Source organism: Saccoglossus kowalevskii, chromosome 21 (genome assembly GCF_978046115.1).
Source record: "Saccoglossus kowalevskii chromosome 21, keSacKowa6.1, whole genome shotgun sequence".
NCBI classification, from domain to species: domain Eukaryota; kingdom Metazoa; phylum Hemichordata; class Enteropneusta; family Harrimaniidae; genus Saccoglossus; species Saccoglossus kowalevskii.
The window spans coordinates 13825188-13846322 of NC_140661.1; the positions used below are offsets into that span (position 1 = coordinate 13825188).

The following is a 21135-nucleotide window of genomic DNA, read 5'->3' on the forward strand; positions in this document are numbered from 1 at the left end:
CACTTTTGTCGTTTTGTGTGTGTGTGTGATTTTCAGTGTTTTCATGTATTATTTCTGTGAAATTTTTGGCTTGGCCGATTTCACTAAAACTTGGCAGGTAAGTCACACCTTCCCCCTAGTTATTATGCAAAATCTAAAACATTTGTTGGTCCACTGTTGCCATAGCAACATCCCAAAAACTGATTTTTGGATAGCTTCGTGCCAAATGTATCTCCTCCTACAAATTTAGAATAAAACACTTCAGACATAGCATATTCTACTCAGCTTGAGTGTGGGCACAAAGTTACTATTTGAATTTTTGATATCCTTTTTCATTACCGAGAAATTTGACCCCAAAGTTGGGGTAACTTTTCACCAGCAACGGCTTTTAACTTCTCTGTGATTTTTTCGGCTTGGCTGATTTTGTTCATACTTCAGAGGCAGATCGTACCGTCACTAATTGGAAAACAAATCCTGGCCCACCACTGCCATTGCAACATCCAATCAAAGAAAGCTTAGAAAGAACTCCCGTGTGCTGAGAGTATTGAAGACACATTAAAAATTAATTCAAAATTACTTGTACATGAGATATTGATGGAAAAGCTGTAAACTAATTATATACATCAGGTAACTACCGGTAATATGAACAGAACAGAACAAAAAGATTATGAATTATTGTGCTAATTAGAGTATTAATATGAACAAATTTTAACCCAAAATTAATCAGGCCTGTCTATTGTCCTAGAGCATTTATGTACCAAATTTTATTCAAATGTGATGATCAGTAATTGAGATATCAGTGTTAATTAATTATGTTAATTAGGTGATTAATAAGCATAAATATTTACAAAAAACTAATTGGGTTTCTGCATAGTTCTCTTTAAAAGTTTCATTAAAATCTAATTTGTGGTTCTTTATATATCAGTGGAACATTATGCAAATTCGGTAATTAATATCCAATTAAAACTAATTAGGTCTCTGCATAATCCTAGAAGATCTATGTAGCAAGTCTCATTGAAATATGATGATTACTACTTGATATATCAAAAGTTGAAAATTAATTAATTATGCAAATTAGGTAATTAATATGTACTCATATTACCCTAAAAACTATCAGGTCTGTGCAGTGTCCTATGACATCTAAGTACCAAGTGTCATTGAAATGTGATGATTACTACTTGAAATATCAAAAGCTGAAAATTAATTAATTATGCAAATTAGCTAATTAATATATACTGATATTACCCTAAAAACTATCAGGTCTGTGCAGTGTCCTATGACATCTATGTACCAAGTGTCAATGAAATGTGATGATTACTACTTGAAATATCAAAAGCTAAAAATTAATTAATTATGCAAATTAGGTAATTAATATGTACTCATATTACCCTAAAAACTATCAGGTCTGTGCAGTGTCCTATGGCATCTATGTACCAAGTGTCATTGAAATGTGATGATTACTACTTGAAATATCAAAAACTGAAAATTAATTAATTATGCAAATTAGGTAATTAATATGTACTCATATTACCCAAAAAACTATCAGGTCTGTGCAGTGTCCTATGACATCTATGTACCAAGTTTTATTGAAATGTGATGATTAGTACTTGAGATATCAGTAGAAAAGCCGAAAATTGATTAATCATTATGCAAATTAGGTAATTAATATTGCACAGATTTTTACCCAAAACTAATCAAATCTGTGCATTAGTTTGAAGCATCTGTGTGCCAAGTTTCATCAAAATCCAATGAATGGTTCTTTAGATATCAGTGGAACAGTCATGAAACAGCTAAAAATCAGCTAATTATCATGCAAATTAGGTAATTAAAATGCATGGATTTTTACCAAAACCTAATCAAATCTGCGCATTGGCCCAGAGCATCTATGCACCAAGTTTCATCAAAAACTGATGTATGGTTCTTGAGATATCAGTGGAACAGACGGACACACATACACACACACACACGCATACACACCCACACACACACACACACACACACACACACATACAGACACACTAACTGCAAAGACTTCACACACGGGAGTCAAAAACTGATTTTTGAATACTTTCGACCCAAATGTATTACGTCCTACCAGTTTTGTAATAGCAGTGTTCAAATGATCATGCTTTTTATTTTGGCTACATTGCGCACTGGTAAGAGATCACTGGCGCCAACAATGTTACACTGTATCAACGTAATCCCAACGCAACTTTGAATGAACTGTGAATGCTGCCTTCATTCTCGTAAATACTATCGCAAAACGGATGGAAATAATAAATGTAACAGCAGAATACGTCCTAGTAATAAACTAAGTGACTTCTAAATACTGAATGGTTTTTGTGAACTTCGTATTTAGGCCCATTTAGTTATAAACCGACGTTAGCTTTATGTTTATGTCACACCATGGAAACAGCCAAAAACATGTTGCTTGTTTTTGAGCGGAGCGGATCGCCAACCAGACTACCGGCTTGTTTTATAACCAGTCAGCTTACCTTAATACAGACTTTTGAGAAAATATTGCAATTCTCTGCGTTTTTTTTTCATTCAATCATTTCTCTTTTGTTTGACTTTTGACAGATTTAATTTTTGCTTATATGCCTCATCTGAATGCCTTTCTAAATGGTCAAAGTATTTCTTTTACAATTACAATAACTCAATTTAAGTTATTTTTGCCTAAATACTGTGTTCCCTGTGAATACAAAAGTTCTGCATTTGCAATACAAAGTAAGGAAGAACCAAATGCTTGAAAAAATAGCAAGAACATTTTTCCACGAAAATTCGGTGTGCCGACCAAATCCAGTATTTAATGCTATGCACAAGCCATGAGATGAATTTCTCGATCTAATCATGAGTGTGTGTATATATAACTGACTGTATTTGCTCAATTACAAGCATATGTGGTTGAATACATTAATGAGTTGTGTCTATAAAATAGTCAAAATAAGTTAATTTTAATGAATCAGTTTACAATAAAAAAATTAATGCAATCTGGGATCTATATTTGCTTATTTTAATGCACTTCTAATAGAGCTAATACGATATTCAGTTTCAAAACAGTGTGTTGTATATGTTGCATGGACTCACATGAACAAAACATATAATGACTGCTGTAATATTAACCTTTTAACCACAAATCCCCTCTTTTCGTCACAAATTCACAAAATAGTCTCATTTATAATCTGCACTTTTTGGCAAAAGATTGGGACAAAAATTGCCAAAATTTTTGAGTTAAAAACTGACTCAAATTTCGTCTGTTGGCTCCAAAATTAGGGTTTCCATATTGAAGAATATAAGAAAAAATTGCAGAAAAAATTTTGGCAAGAAAGTCTGGTAGTTAAAAAGGTGCACTAGCAACAGGTTCTAGGCATTTATAATTTATCTAATATATGATTTTTAACTTTGTACAACCAATGTGTCATAACTATACAATATATCCTTTAATTTTCAATAAATGTTATTATTTTTCATGTGAAATTGTTGGTGTAACATTTTGCTGATTTGTTTGCTTTTTTTCTATAACCTCTTTGTTAATTTTGAACAAAATTTCCCATGTCTCGATATTTTTGGAATATGTAAAAAATTATGCATTTTGGACCAAATAGAAATATTAATTTCCCCATTGGCTACAGCCTTTGATCAAAATTTGTGAGAAAAAAAACTTTTTAGGTTTGAGAAAAAATGACAAAAGCTAACGTTTTCAAAAGGTTATCAAGCATGATGACACGTACTGTTGTTAGGGACACGATAAAGCTCTTATCAACGTGATTAGGATTTCACTACGCTTGGTCATAAATCTAACGCTTTTTTGTGAGCGGATTGGTTCCTATAAAATCCTTGGTCACAAAAACCTTATCGAATTCATAAAGATTACTTGTATTTTTATAGCATTACTAAAAATGTTTGAATTGATTCATGCTAGTCCATAGTGACAAGTACAAGTTCATTGCCAAGATTGCTCCTCAATGTTGCTCATTACAAGCCACACAATATTTGTCGGCATTTCTTGCAGTTTGTTTGATTTTTTTGTCCGTAAATAGGACAGATTTGTTCATGTTGGATTTGAAAACATGAAAAATAAAACATGTCATAACATGACAGAGTTCTTGTCATTCAATAGCAAATGACACAGTAATGGGTCTGACATTTTGAATCAGAATTTCAGACAAATATATATTAGAAAGTGTTAACACGACGTACAATGTAGTTGTACTACCAGTATTGCAATCAGTCAAGTCATGCCCTACAACAGCATTAGTTAATATAGAGTTTCTGTCACTTGGCCATTTTCAATTCAATTCAAATCAAAGAAAGCTTAGAAAGAACTTCCATAAAGTTGAGAGTATTGGAGACATATTAAAAAATAATTCAAAATTTAAGATTAGCCTTTCAAACAAGAAGCTTGGGAACTTAATATTTGTCTACTATTTGGGATGCACAATGTGAAAACAATGTGATCCATATTAACAAAATTTATAATACTTGAAGAAAATACATTTGATTTTACACTTGTGGTTTTTAGTCTAATTCCAGTGCACCTTTAATTCAATTTAAATCTGATCACAAGCTTATATTGCCACTACATGAACAAATCTGTCAGGCGTCCACCCAAGGTCGCTTCATATGAAATATCAATTTAAAAGTAATTGGGCAAGCTTTTTTCAAGAAAATAGCACTTTTCATTAAAATGACAAAAATATTCATCAAAACTAGAGATTTGAAAATATCTTCATAGTATGAACAAATATGAGCGAGGTCCACCCAAGGTACATGTACACATAAACAAAATATCAAAACAAGCTGACAAGTTTCAAGAAGAAGTCGAAAATGTGAAAGTTGGTGACGATGAACTTCAAATGATGGAAGGCAACAGATAATCAGTAATATGAACAGCTCCACTGTGGCAACTAAGAATGGTGTTGTGTTTGTGATAATAGTGTAGTACAGTAGATGTATACAACACATCGTTACCATGAAAAATTTGCTGTAACTACTCAAGGATTCTGTTGGAAATGGTTTATTAGGATGTGAAATGTTGATATAAATTGACAAACCTTTTGATAACAAAATAAGAGTAATATCTTAAAATGTTCATATGATCAAAAATGATGATGGATTTCTGAAAATATTTGTACAGAATTTTTGGGCAGGAAATCTCACTGAAAGGGTTAATGTAACTAAATGCTTTCAACCAATTTGTCCTACCATCGCATTTCATTGTTCTAGTGTAATAGATTCCTGACTACAAATTCAATTTCATTTGAAAGAAAGAGTGGGAAAGAGAGGGACAGACAAAAATACAGACAAAGAAACAGACACCCATACATGTATAGACAAACAGAAAAGACAGACAGACGTGAAAACGCACAGTCATCAAACGTTTTATTATCGTTTTATAAAATACAAAATTCTTATAATTCTTTTCGGTGATCATAAGAATCAACACACACAAAAGCAACAAGCTGAACTAAACTATTAAACACAAATAATCTGAATCAATTCTGGTTCCACCTCATGATGTCAATTTAAAATTATTGTAAATTAACCGCATAAAATTTTACAAAACTTCTATTGAAAGGGAAGATAGGCCCAGCGATTGTCAATGAAAACTTCAAGTTGTTGATAATATGATCATTGTCAGTTTGCTCCTGAAAACAAACAAAGAATCTATCAAAATCTCATCACAAAAATACTGAACAGACAACTTCTTAGAATGGCATAATTTTTCCCGCCAAAATTTTGTGGGCGACATGTTGAACCAATGTAAGTATTTTGTCTATAATTGTTTCGTTTATTTTGGACCAAACAGATTAAATTTCCCACTGGCTACATTACGAGTTTTGAAAAAATTAAAACAAAATAAGGAAAAATTATGCGATTATTTTGTGAAACATGACGAAAGCATTCAAACAATTGAATGACGCAATCTGACTGACCAGTACTCATAATTTTTCCAGAAACAAAACTTGCGAAGAGGCATAATAACTGTTCTTGTGGTACCGTTTTAATGCATTTTTTTTTATTATAAGCTACGTCCGAGTAAAATTTTGCATCTATCATTTCTCAGTGGAGCTCATCAATGAACAATTGCAACAAACGATTTTAAATAAATATGGAAATATACAACTACATGCAGCAGTGAGTCACATGATCAACACAATTGAATGTTTTCGCTGTTCCACCAAGTGCCGTCTCCCAATAAACGAACACAATATGCAATACAAACAATATCGATTCCATTGTCATCGATTTATTGAACATCATATAGGAGCACAACAAATTCAGACACTTATACATACATAACAAACAAAAGATGAAATGTAAGATAAATGAGGTTAGGTAGTAGTAATATGAAGAGCTGTTGCTAGGCAGCAGTGAGAATGACAAGTGCATGAAAGAACAGTTCCACAATCACATGCACACATACACACACAAAAAAGAATACAAATGTCCATACTAAATGAATAAGCATGAGTCAAATTTGTCCCTCGACTTTTATTAGTGACGCCATTTGGCGTTGCACATTTGTGTTTAATACGCAATGGGAGGAACCATAGCCCTTCTGCAAGTCAATGGGAGGAACCATAGTCTTTCTGTGTCGATAAAAATCCTCATATCTGAAAATACAAATTTTTATCTCAAATCGTGACATTGCTTTCTTAGCAGATTTGACGCTTACCGGTATCAATCACGGTAAAAGTTATCATTCAGCAAGTTCCGGTGGTTGGAATGTCTCATTATATGGATATCGCGGTGGACTTGAAATAGGAAGTTTTTTTTTCATCCAACAACAGAAGAATAGTTTTCATGACAGAAATGCAATAGCGGTGAAAAAAGAAGGTAAGAAAGTTGTCAGTCTTTGGCGTGACATTGCAAAATTGCTGACCCCAGTTATGGATTCGCAAACTGCTACAAAATATTTTATAAAGCCAAAATAATGTGATTTAAACCCCTCTCCCAGGTACGGGTTGCTACAATATTGCAACATTGGTTTCATTGTCAACGACGCTAAAGCCGAACGAGTGCGACACTTGCTTCGGGGCTCTCCTTATACGATTTGCTTGAATCGTTTCTAAGGAAGCACAAACCAAACAGCCGGCCGGTTTACCCCTTGTTTTACTCAATTAACAATTATATTTAAAGAATTTTTATAAGCATCACAACAGACTTCAAGAAAGTCAACTGTTAATACAACCAGAGTCAATGAATAGAAAATAGTTTTTTGTGTAAAAAAGACCCCCTGGGCGTGTGCCCGATAATGACCTCAACTTCTTTATTGTGTCAAAAGTGGGGGGTGGGCGTTTGCCCCGACATGGGCTCTTACTCGGATAAGTACGGTATATAAATTTCATTCGCATGGGGGGGGGGGTGATTTCACTATGTGAAAATTCAACAGCTCATCAGAATGCCTGGAACCAGGCAAACCAGCAAATAAATCACCCTCCCCCCTTCTCGCACAGACCGACTGATGATAACTTTTCAATTTTTGACAAAAATATGGTAGCAATGCACATTTCAATTACAGAATAGAAGATATCATCACAAAACAAATCTGAGTTCAGTCCATATGTTCATTTTCAAAGCAATCAGACTTGCGGTTTTCAAGACAAAGTTCGAAAGATCACTTTGTATACCAAAAGAATTGAAGATATCATCACAAATAGAACAAATCTGAGAAGAGGTCCACCTGAGGTACCTTTATTTATAATACCAAAGCAAACAGCAAAAATATCACTTTTTACCAAAAGAATTGAGAATTGAAAACATCACAAAAAGAACAAATCTGAAAGAGGCTCACCTGAGGTTCCTATATGTATAATATCAAAGCTTTCAGACTGAGGTTTTCAACAAGAAGTCGAAAATATCATGTTTTACCAAAAATATTGGCAAAAATATTCATCTAAATTAGAGAATTGAAGATATCATCATCACGAAAAGCAAATCTGAGAGAGGTCCACCTAAGGTACCTAGATGTATAATATCAAAGCAATCAGACTTTCAAAAAGAAGTCGAAAAAGTTGACGCAGACACCGACAGATCATGACGACTGACAATCACTAATATGTGCTTCGCTTGACGAAGTCGACAGCGGTGCTAAAAAGAATTTGCCAGACGGCTAGCCAAATTGGATTGAAAAAACGATAAACGCTAGTACGAACTTTGAATAAAATTACTCTCAGAAATTAGATGAAAAAAAAAAATATGACATGCATCAGTATAACCCACCATCAGGGATCTTCATACCAAGTTTGATTGAAACTGGCCTAATCATGTCCATAGAAGAGTTGATGAGAAAGGACGAAATGGTGCTGGAAATCACTGAAAAATTCACAAAAACATAATTTTTAGCCATCTAGCAGGCACAGATCAATCATGTCTTGCACTATTTGCATGCTGGTATCAAATTTGTCAATGAATGCCTTAGAGGAAAGGAAATTTAATGTCAGCTTAAAAGCAAAATGGCCACCCGGCAACCATTTCAGATGGAGCACCCAGTGTTGAATAGTAAACTAGTAAACAACACTGAAATGGGTCAGCCATTTTGAATCAGTTTGAAAAAAATGCATATTAGTATAACATGATGTACAATGAAGTGTTTGTAAAGATTATTATAAAATTAATTAAAATTTTATTAAAAATTCTGTCAATAAGCTATTATTAATCTGAACAAAAAAAACCATCACGGTTCTATTGTGTTCAATGTATTCACCAAGTTTGAACAAGATGTATGATCAAAATCCTGTTCCAGAATGGCAGAAATGCTCGTTTCAGATGCATTTTTAACATTAAAATGGCCGCCATTCAGCCATCTTGAATAAGATTGTGAGAACAAATACAAGTACATAATGTATATGTGTTTGAATATGATTGGTCAAGGCAATGTCACTTGAATTTGTCAAGCAGGAAGCTGGTATTAAAAGCAACAGCACTAATGTAATGCATTCCACTTTTCACTCACCCAAACTGCCGCACACTAGTTTCAATTCCACATTCACCCAGTCATCTAGATCAGGCAAGCCGCAAATTTCAAACAATGTACCTGCATTAATACTATCTTAAAGTACTTTAATTTTACAAGAAACAAATTTTCGTGAGTAGGAAAAATTGCTGGATTTTGTTTAGTAGAGAATAATTCATTGCAATTCTCAAGACAGAGAGTCACATTGATTTTTTGCTGGGGTCCTAGAAAGTAACTTTCAATGGAGTTAAATAAATTTGCACTTTTTTATGTTTTTTTTTTTATTATTATTATTTTTTTAGAATAATTTTGGTTCAAATCAATTCCCTTAATTCAACAACAAAAAAATTATGTGCATTTTACTTTGTAGTTGACTTTTGAACTCAGATGTTAACAATATGATCATTTCGAGTCGTGCTAGGACTAAGGTACTAAGTACCGAAAAAAAAAAGAAGATAAAAATATATTCAGACTATGAGAACCTTGCCAAAATTTGTATCAGGTAACTACTTACCAGTAGGATGTTCAGTGTTGATGTCGTAAGAATAGGAACCAGGCATCTTAAATGGGATAGGAGCTGTAGCGGGACCTTCTCCAACTTTAGTACTTGCTTTCATGACAAAATAATATTCATAACCGAGTTGAAGGTTATTTATAATAGACTTAGTAACAGTACCTACAATTTAAAAAAAAAAAAAATTTAATAAGAGATATTATGTGTATGAGAAGATTGTTAACAAAGCGGACAACGATGACAATGACATACTCTATTGACGGTCATATATAATGAACTTGGAAACTATTATTAGAAAAAGTTAGAGAAAGATTCAATCACAATTATTTGAGCTATCATGTGTACAAGGAAATTGCTAAAAACAATGACAGTGGTTACAACAGACATGGTAAACACTATAACATGCAATGAATTCCTTGTTATTATTGTTATTATTATTATGATTATTATGATTATTATTATTATTACTATTATTATTATAATTACTATTATTACTATTACTAATATTATTATTAATTATTAGTATTGTTATTATTATTATTGTTGTTAGATGGAATAATTGTTTTTTTGATGTTTTTCATTCGACAAACGGTGTGAAACAGGGTGGGATCTCTTCATCTATATTTTTTACAGTTTATCTTGATAACCTCAGTAATGAACTGTCCTCCCTTCCATTTGGTTGTTTAATAGGGAGTCGGAGAATCAATCATTTATTTTACGCTGACGATATTGTCGTATTCAGCACAGAAGTGTATGGTCAACAATTACTAGTTGATACTTGTGGACGGTATGGCAAACTTAACTCTATCTTTTTTAATGAGAAAAAAACTGTATGTATGTTAATTCAGCCTCGTTTTCGAAGGTTAAGGAATGTGTCAATTTATTTAAGTGGTAGACTACTTGATTACGTCACTGTATATAAATATCTGGGACACTTGATCACTAGTGACCTTAATGACAACTTTGACATTCAGGCCAAATCTCGTCTCTTTTATGTGAGAGGCAACGTGATTATTCGTGATTTAAAATTTGTGTCCTTAGCTGTTAAATGTCATTTATTTTCTGTATTTTGTGATATTCCATATTTTACACTTTGTAGTTTTAACTCTATTAGGAGAGCACACTCACTTGTGTTTCGTAAATTATCTGGGTATTCACATTCTATTGTACAGAGTAATAGGGCAGGGTTTGTTAATCTTTATATTAGATCTTTTGATGAAATTCTTCGGAAAAAGACATTTAGCTTTATGGGTAGACTGCACCTTTCATCTAACCCCATTGTAACAACAACATTGTACATTGCAATTCATTCCCAGAGTTTAATATGGAAATTATGGGAGAAGAGAATTTTTTGACTTGTATTTTTTTTTGCTATGGATTTTTTATGATCTGAAATAAACACATAATAATAATAATAATAATAATAATAATAATAATAATAATAATAATAATTATTATTATTATTATTATAGCCAAGGTAAAAAAAGACAGTTTATACATTCATTTAAGTATAGATATTGTACGTCTCTCACATAATATATAAATCATGCAACGAATACTACAAACTACTGCTACAATGTATTTTACATGTGTTGTGTACATCTCTATAAGACCCATATTGAAAATGACATGGCGTGTCTACCACTGTATTGCCTACAAAGGTGGATTTCTATTCGATCAATGCATTTTATTAGTTTAAATTCATGCCAGACGAGAATAAATATTGTAAACAGAGCAATTTGAGCATCAATGATTTAATTTAATTTCAAGCATCATTGGCAAATGGAAAGTATCACAGGTGAGTGTCCAAGCATCATGGGGGGCTGTTTAAATATTTATTTCTCGTAATTTGATTTTATGGAAGGATTGTGTGTGGGTATTTTGTTTGTTTAGCGTCTGCCCTTCTATTTTAAATGATACTTCCAGTAAAGATTAATAATATATTCATGATATTTAATTAGATGTTCATGTGGAATTTAAGAAAAGAAAAGCTTACAGCGTTACAGCCGTTCTGAGAATTATTCAGACTTGGGCAAAGTCCAAAGTGTTTTGTAAAGTTGCAAGTCATTTTGCTAACTGACTGTTCGAATAATTCTTAGAACGGCTGTAACAAAAACAAGAACGGACCACAGACATTTTGCCACTACTATGACTTTCCCTTCACTTCAGCACACAATTCTACTGTTTACAACGACAACGCCACCAATGCAGACGATGGACAGACATTTTGCCACTATGACTTTCCCTTCACTTCAGCACACAATTACACTGTTTACAACGACAACGCCACCAATGCAGACAATGGACAGACATTTTGCCACTATGACTTTCCCTTCACTTCAGCACACAATTCCACTGTTTACAACGACATCGCCACCAATGCAGACGATGGACAGACATTTTGCCACTATGACTTTCCCTTCACTTCAGCACACAATTCTACTGTTTACAACGACAACGCCACCAATGCAGACGATGGACAGACATTTTGCCACTATGACTTTCCCTTCACTTCAGCACACAATTACACTGTTTACAACGACAACGCCACCAATGCAGACATTTTGCCACTATGACTTTCCCTTCACTTCAGCACACAATTCCACTGTTTACAACGACAACGCCACCAATGCAGACAATGGACAGACATTTTGCCACTATGACTTTCCCTTCACTTCAGCACACAATTCCACTGTTTACAACGACAACGCCACCAATGCAGACGATGGACAGACATTTTGCCACTATGACTTTCCCTTCACTTCAGCACACAATTACACTGTTTACAACGACAACGCCACCAATGCAGACAATGGACAGACATTTTGCCACTATGACTTTCCCTTCACTTCAGCACACAATTCCACTGTTTACAACGACAACGCCACCAATGCAGACGATGGACAGACATTTTGCCACTATGACTTTCCCTTCACTTCAGCACACAATTACACTGTTTACAACGACAACGCCACCAATGCAGACAATGGACAGACATTTTGCCACTGACTTTCCCTTCACTTCAGCACACAATTCCACTGTTTACAACGACAACGCCACCAATGCAGACGATGGACAGACATTTTGCCACTATGACTTTCCCTTCACTTCAGCACACAATTCTACTGTTTACAACGACAACGCCACCAATGCAGACGATGGACAGACATTTTGCCACTATGACTTTCCCTTCACTTCAGCACACAATTCCACTGTTTACAACGACAACGCTGCCAACGCAGACGATAGAGACATTTTGCCACTACTATGACTTTTTCTTCATTTCCCTGCCAACAAGCTAAGCTTACTACTGTAGTCTGCTGTGACATAGTTTTAGAAATCAGATACACTGTTAATCTATTGTCATCCATGGGAATTAATTATTGATATGAGCCTTATGTAATGGATTAGTGTACACAACAACAGTAATGCACAGGAAAAGAAAACATAGCGTAACTATTCCAACCTTGCCCAATGAGAATAAAGATTAATTAATTAACAAAAAGATGGATGGATATTAACTATTGTTGTATTGTAAAAATTCATAGCTATGCTCATCTTAAACAAGAACTATTACCGTAAAATCTGTATTAGAAGCCGCATCCCTAATAGAAGTCGCATCCATTATTTTTGAACAATTGAGAACCACAAATTCACATATGTGTAGAAGCTCTAATAGAAGCCGCATCCCCTCTGTTGCATTGTACCATTTTAATAGAAGCCGCAGCTTCTAATACAGATTTTACAGTAGGTAAGGCCAAGATTGCCATGACAACGGAAACTAATGAGATCACAGTATCAGATTTTTCGAAAAAAATATAGTTAATTATTGACTGATTACCTTCTTTCTCATCTTTGTCCCATAAATCCTCTGGCAAGGTTGTATTTACATTGTAGAGTATGATGTATCTAGTTATAATGCCATTAGGAAGGTCTGGAGGTGACCACTGAATCACAACACTGTGTGTACTGTGTTCCTTAACCAACACATTGACAGGTGCAGACCATGGCTCTAAAAAGAAGAGATAAATAAATGATTCTCTGTCCACTGATAGATGTCATGTAATGCGCGAAAGGCGCAGACTGAATGTTTACATAAAAACATAGCAAAACTATTGAAACCTTGCCCACAACACTGTGTGTACTGTGTTCCTTAACCAACACATTGACAGGTGCAGACCATGGCTCTAAAAAGAAGAGATAAATAAATGATTCTCTGTCCACTGATAGATGTCATGTAATGCGCGAAAGGCGCAGACTGAATGTTTACATAAAAACATAGCAAAACTATTGAAACCTTGCCCACAACACTGTCTGTACTGTGTTCCTTAACCAACACATTGACATGTGCAGACCATGGCTCTAAAAAGAAGAGATAAATAAATGATTCTCTGTCCACTGATAGATGTCACGTAATGCGCGAAAGGTGCAGACTGAATGTTTATGTGAGGGCGCTGTTCGTACATCTAGTCTTATTATGCAATTATTTGTTTTATCATTTAAATTTATTCTTGTGGTATGAATCATATTTTTAATATTCTTATCTTGTACAACCTTTTTCATGGCCCAAAAGTAAACTTTTGTCAATTAGCTCCCAAAATCTCACAGAGTCTCACGAGATCTGGCTTCGGCAATTTTTGTTTTTGTTTATGTCAACACTATAGGTTGTAGGTCATTTGGGCTGCAATATTTTTACAAACAACTCGCTGCTAACTTTACGATTGTCAGGTTTTGAGCTACTGATGTAGAGAGGGAAGTATACGGTTACCATAGTAAATAGTTGACACATCAATCTTAACATTTTCTGTCAAGAAAATTTATTTGTTATCATCAGTGATGTTACCGGCTGCATAGGGTGAGTGAAATACATGTACATGTAACTTTTTGACATTTAGATTATTTAATGAAAACTTGAACTGGGAAATCTCCCACCATGTTTTCTGTTATTATTATTGACCTGAAAGAATTATTGTACCTTTAGAATATAATTATTTCCGTATTTCTGTGTAAATTTGATTTTTATGTTTTAGGGTCGATTATGAACTTGGGGGGGGGGGGTTATTGCAGCTACTTTCTTAGTTTTATTCAGTTATATATGTATACATGTATATTATTAATTTATTTTTACTGATATTATTGAATATAATTATTTCTATACATGTCTTCCTACATTAATATTCATTATGTAATATTTTTGTTTATTTATAACATTTGATTCATTTGTATATTCATTATAGGGTTTTTGCTTGGTGCAATAAATAGAACATCTACAGTCATCGTACTGAAGTCACCTATTTTTTTAAATTTATTTATTTATCACCCTCATCGGTCACATTTACATAAAAACATAACAAAACTATTGAAACTTTGCCCACAACACTGTGCGTACTGTGTTCCTTAATCAACACATTGACAGGTGCAGACCATGGCTCTAAAAGGAAGAGATAAATAAATGATTCTCTGTCCACTGATAGATGTCATGTAATGCGTGAAAGGCGCAGATTGAATGTTTACCTAAAAACATAGCAAAACTATTGAAACCTTGCCCACAACACTGTGTGTACTGTGTTCCTTAACCAACACATTGACAGGTGCAGACCATGGCTCTAAAAAGAAGAGATAAATGAATGATTCTCTGTCCACTAATAGATGTCATGTAATTCGTGAAAGGCGCAGACTGAATATTTACATAATAACATAGCAAAACTATTGAAACCTTGCCCACAACACTGTGTGTACTGTGTTCCTTAACCAACACATTGACAGGTGCAGACCATGGCTCTAAAAGGAAGAGAAAAATAAATGATTCTCTATCCACTGATACATGTCATGTAATGCGTGAAAGGCGCAGACTGACTGTTTACCTAAAAACATAGCAAAACTATTGAAACCTTGCCCACATTACTATGTGTACTGTGTTCCTTAACCAACACATTGACAGGTGCAGACCATGGCTCTAAAAAGAAGAGATAAATGATTCTCTGTCCACTGATAGATGTCATGTAATGCATGAAAGGCGCAGACTGAATGTTTACCTAAAAACATAGCAAAACTATTGAAACCTTGCCCACAACACTGTGTGTACTGTGTTCCTTAAGCAACACATTGACAGGTGCAGACCATGGCTCTAAAAAGAAGAGATAAATAAATGATTCTCTGTCCACTGATAGATGTCATGTAATGAGTGAAAGGCGCAGACTGAATGTTTACCTAAAAACATAGCAAAACTATTGAAACCTTGCCCACAACACTGTGTGTACTGTGTTCCTTAACCAACACATTGACAGGTGCAGACCATGGCTCTAAAAAGAAGAGATAAATAAATGATTCTCTGTCCACTGATAGATGTCATGTAATGAGTGAAAGGCGGAGACTGAATGTTTACCTAAAAACATAGCAAAACTATTGAAACCTTGCCCACAACACTGTGTGTACTGTGTTCCTTAACCAACACATTGACAGGTGCAGACCATGGCTCTAAAAAGAAGAGATAAATAAATGATTCTGTCCACTGATAGATGTCATGTAATGCGCGAAAGGCGCAGACTGAATGTTTACATAAAAACATAGCAAAACTATTGAAACCTTGCCTGCAAAGGAATAGTTAATACAACTGGTTCAGTTAAGACCAAGAACTGGCTAAATGTTCTACAGTTTTTCTACTTAATCTCTTCGCATTACGCTCTTTCTCAAGCTGTTGTATATTTTTCCTCATTAATCTCATTGCATTTTTCTCCTTTTCCAATTGTTCTATATTTTTTCTATTTAATTGCTTTGAATATTTTTCCTTCTCCAGTTGTGAGATACTTTGCACCTTTATTTGTTTTTTCTTAACTCTGATTGACGATAATATTGGCCTTTCTGTTTCATATATTGTTATGTATATTCCCTCTTACGAACAATAACATCTGCTTTTACATGCCTCTTTTTTTATTTCATCAAGCTCAATTTGCCTGTGTAATTCTTTACTTAACATATCATATTGAAGAGATGAACTAACATCAGCCTTATTTTGAACCTGATCTTTCACATCAGTAGATAAATCTTGCCAACTAAGTATGTGACATTGTTCTTGAATGTAATTGGTGGATTTATTTATTTTGATCAACTGATAAAATAACATGTAAGCCTGTTCATTTAAAACTTTTTCGATATCAATAAGTGTTACGCTATCATCATTGAATTTATACCAGATATTATCAGATGCTTTAATACAGGCATAGTAATGTAATGGATTAGATTGATGTACTATTACACCATATTTAAATAAATTTATTAGACATATTTAAATTTATTGAATAACTGACAGGTGTCTCTATTTTATTTTTTACAATGTCATAAACTTCATTGCAATGACTACACGAATATTCATGTATTGTTTCTTCACTAAAATAATCATTAAGGCAATGTGAAAATCTTTCGAGTAGCATACCGGAAATCAAATTAGCATAACACTGAGTTTGATCTTTGTCATGATCTATATTTTTCTTGGTCTATTTTTCCCACCATAGACAACCATAAATTGCGTTTTCACAGTCACTCAAGTCTGTTTCAAAGACTGTCGTTGTACCAGAGATAACCAGGACATTGAAACGTTTTTTGAAACGTTCGTCATGAAAATTATGTGCATCTAAACTGTGTTTTTTTGTGTCGTTTTTTTTTGGAAGTCTCTCAAATTTGTTTTTGACTTTTGTCATCCATTCCGCCACCAGAGTGAAGTACATTCCCCAGGAATATTCACTGATATTTTCTCTCTGAAACACAAAGGCGATAACTTGATAAGACTTGATTTCCAAAGACGCAGATTGTTTGGATCGAATGATTTCTTTTGTCTCAAGCTTGTTGTATGCCTAGAAAAATAGCAACGTTGTTATTTTGATGAATATATAGAACATATTCTATTCAAATAAAAGATTTTGATATGCCAATCGAACAACTCCGTACTGGAACAACTGCTGTAGTTCTCTAGTCTCGGAAATTTGACAATGGCACTAGCCCAAAATGAACTTCCTGTTCAACGCATCTATAATGTAATCGATAATGTTCACGTCACCGTTTGTAAAAACACGCTTTGGAACTTGACAACATTCACTCTCAGACAACTAAGCAATGAATGGAAATATCAGTTAAACAATCCGGGCATAGTCAACATGGGACTCTGGATAACAGGTAGGACCTGAAGATAGCTTCAACATACAGTATCAACGAACAGAAATCACATTACAATATTATGACTCTGAATAATCAATATTTATGCTGGAAACAAAGTACAAAGTGTAGTCAAGTCAGTAAGCAAAAGATAGTGTAGACCCGATGGTATACATGAACATGTTACTACGAAATAAATGTCAGTGAATAATTTAAAAAACAAACAAAAAAACTTGCAAGTGACAGTTGCTTTTAAATCTCATTTATAAGGATTTCTGCATGAAGTTACATGTTATCATTATAGTGAGGAAAAATAATACTTTCTTTTGTCCAGGCTGTATAATGGATTCTATAATCATGGGTATTTTTGTAAAGTGTATTGTATTACCGGTGAAATATGCACACCATTAAAATGATTAAAACCTCAAATGCAACAGTAGTACACATATAAAGTAAACAAATTTTTCGAGAGTGACTTTGGATTACCGGTAGTTCAAATTTTGCCAACATGATGTGACATTATATATAATTGGTGGTGAGAATTGCAAAGCCAGTTTATAAAATAAAACAAATATTTTCGTAACTAACACTAACCGTGAAATACACCCATCATTGTCGCTGATGGAATATTTATATTGCAATCGAAGTACATGTAAGCAAAAGATAAATAAATTTAAAACCGATCGGGTAAAAATTACTTGAGTTATCACACCCACAAAAGAAAACCAATCAGTAGTTGTCTCTCATTAAATATGCAAGCAAAATGCACCAATATCGAACTTGGCCATCTTTGCATGTTTGTTTATAATATATATAAATTTGACACTGATCATGTGAAAATTAATTGAGTTATCGTGCTCACAATTCAAAAGTCACGCCGACAACGACGATGCAAGAATCTTCCCCTGACTTCACACCTTACTTTTCGTTTACACTACACTACGGGCAAGGCTAAAAATTTTATGATTTAATTTTGAACTTGAATTTTTTTTTTATAGCTCAATGTTGAAATGTAGATCTTTCCGAGGGGAATATGGGATTGAGATACATACCCTTACTGCATCAAAATAATCAAAATCTATGTTTGGTGAATCCCATGGGCTGTTTCGACGGCACTATGACGCTACGACCTTTGTTTGTCAAAGCATAAAGCAGGACCCCAACAAAAACAAAAAATTGTCTATTAAAGCAACATTTTTGCCAATAATTCCTAAAATATAAGTGCAATAATGAAACTTCTTGCCTGATATTACAACCGAATTCGAGAAAAATTATATTGTGCACAGAGTTGTTAACAGCGACAACAACGATGATGACAGACATATTAACCAGTATAATAATAATAAAGATAATTTATTGCATCCTTAGAAATACAGTGTTTCCATCAGTTTATAGCAACAAAAGTAAGATATTAAAAAACAAAATAACAAAATAACTATAGCAAATAATAAATGATAGATTTTAGTGTTTTTGTTAAGTATCTTTCTCGTTTCTCATTAAGAACGAGCTGTGTATAAATTCTCCAACAAGTTTGATTACATTTGTGTTAGAATTTTTCATTAAGTATGTAAATTTCTGTTGGTCAGTTTTTGTTTCATCAGGAAACTGTATATTTGAGAATATATCCATTCGCAGTGTGTGATATTTTGGGCATTTGATGAGGAGATGCATTTCATCTTCTATGTCTGCTAAAGTACATTGTTTACAAATCCTGTTTTCCAAAGAAATTTTAGGTTGGGTATGTCTACCCTTTTCTATTGCTAGGCTGTGATTACTTGTTCGGAATCTAGAGACAGAAATTCTATGTTTTAGATTCAGTATAATTAAGTAACTTTCAAAGTTGTAGTTTGTTTTGAATTGAGTATATGTTCTCAACTTAGGTTTATCCATAATTGTCTCCTTCCAGAATTCAATATATTTTTGTTTAATATTGTTTCCTATTCTCTTTATATTTTGTTTTGTTGCATTCAATTTGTCATTGATATTCTTTATATCTAATGTGTTATCTTCCTTATTTAACTCTTTGTAAATTGACATAATCCATGGGAGTTTGCAGTTTATCTGTTCATGGTATGCCTGTTTTGTTAAATTACATTCTGGAAGTTCTTTGATCCGTGCCAAATACTTTATAAGATTTATTTTGATGTCTACTAGTAATGGTAGTTCACCTATTTCTGCTCTACAAGCTAGATTTGATGAAAATTTATTCAATCCAAGCATTCTTTTACTAAATTTCAGATGGGTTTTCTCGATTGGTGTAATGTCCCATTTATTATTTTCTTGAATTTCGAAGCCCCATACATCTGATCCATATAATAGTATTGGTCTTATACATGTTTTGAATAGGTGTAACATTGTTTTGCAGTCAGTTTCTTTTGGCACAGAAGTCATCATTGCATATAAAGCTCTTGTGGCTTTGTCTGCCAAATTATTTCTTGTGTCGCTGAATTTACCATTCGACTGTAATGATACCCCAAGGTAGTTGTATGAAAATACACAACTAATATTTTGACCTTGATATGTAAATTTTTCAGTATTTCTCAAGTATCCTCTTTTAAATATTACAATTTTACTTTTTGACATATTCACTTGGAGTTTCCAATTTTGGCAATATTTCTCCAAATTATTGATTGATCTCTGTAGACCTTTATTTGTTTCTGATATTAAAACTAGATCATCTGCATAAAACAGTGAGCTAATTTTGATGTTATTAAGTTGAACTTGATCTTTGTCATTGTTTTGTATTGGACTATTTAAGTCATTGACGTATAGAGTATATACATATATATGATTGCTATTAATCAGTATAGTGGATGAAGAACGTTGGTTTGGAAGAGAGTGGTGTTTACATCATTGCGGGATTGCAATGTGGGATAGTTGCATCCTCAGCTAAATCAGCCACTAAAATGTGTACCAAATAAAGATAAATTTCCTATTGTCCATTTTTTGAAAAAAAATCCATATTTACTCTATTCCAGTACAGGTTTTAGGTTCACATAAACAAGACAGGCTTTGCTATAATGTTGTATCAGCGTGATTTCAATTTGGGTTTGCATAGCTTCACTTCACTGTCGCTACGGCAACACTATAAAACTGCACGTTTTGTAATCCAATCCAATTCACAAGTTTTATTGGTGACATTTGAAGATATAAGTATTTTATTGTGTGTGTATTTCAGGAAAACTAGATGAAATTAACCCTACACACTGTACACAATAATGCTACACATCACATTGAAAACGCAACTTGAACTCTGACCCCTTGTGATTTGGATATTTGTACTGATTTCTGTTATGAATTTAATATTATAATTATACATCTGTCACCATAACGCTATAAGTTACAGCATGCCGATATTTGCAGTATCATATTAGGAAACGTGAATTCCAAATATGGAACAAATACATGTGTAACTCTGCCCTCAGTGTTTGCCGAACCCCACACAAAGAAGTTCGCTGAATCTAAACGTTTTGGATTTCGGCATTCCCATGATGTATTCCTGGGAGGAAAAGATGTATAATAATGAGGTTATTAT

At 33.6% G+C, this 21135-nt stretch overlaps 1 protein-coding gene across 4 annotated transcripts in view; it reads right to left on the minus strand.

Annotated features, from left to right (window-relative positions):
- LOC102804534 (protogenin-like) overlaps positions 1 to 21135 on the minus strand; it is a 109391-nt gene that overhangs the window by 4374 nt on the left and 83882 nt on the right. The window contains exons 14-17 of one of the 4 annotated variants that reach the window (XM_085495305.1): positions 13294 to 13464; positions 9453 to 9614; positions 6659 to 6737; positions 5345 to 5627 (exon numbers count right to left, since the gene is read on the minus strand). In XM_085495305.1, the coding sequence (XP_085351431.1) occupies positions 6664 to 6737; positions 9453 to 9614; positions 13294 to 13464 (407 nt within the window). In that variant the 3' untranslated portion in view covers positions 5345 to 5627; positions 6659 to 6663. Of the gene's footprint in view, positions 1 to 5344; positions 5628 to 6658; positions 6738 to 8205; positions 8299 to 9452; positions 9615 to 13293; positions 13465 to 21135 lie in introns of those variants that run through there. The other 3 variants (XM_085495304.1, XM_085495303.1, XM_085495306.1) reach the window with 3 other exon arrangements.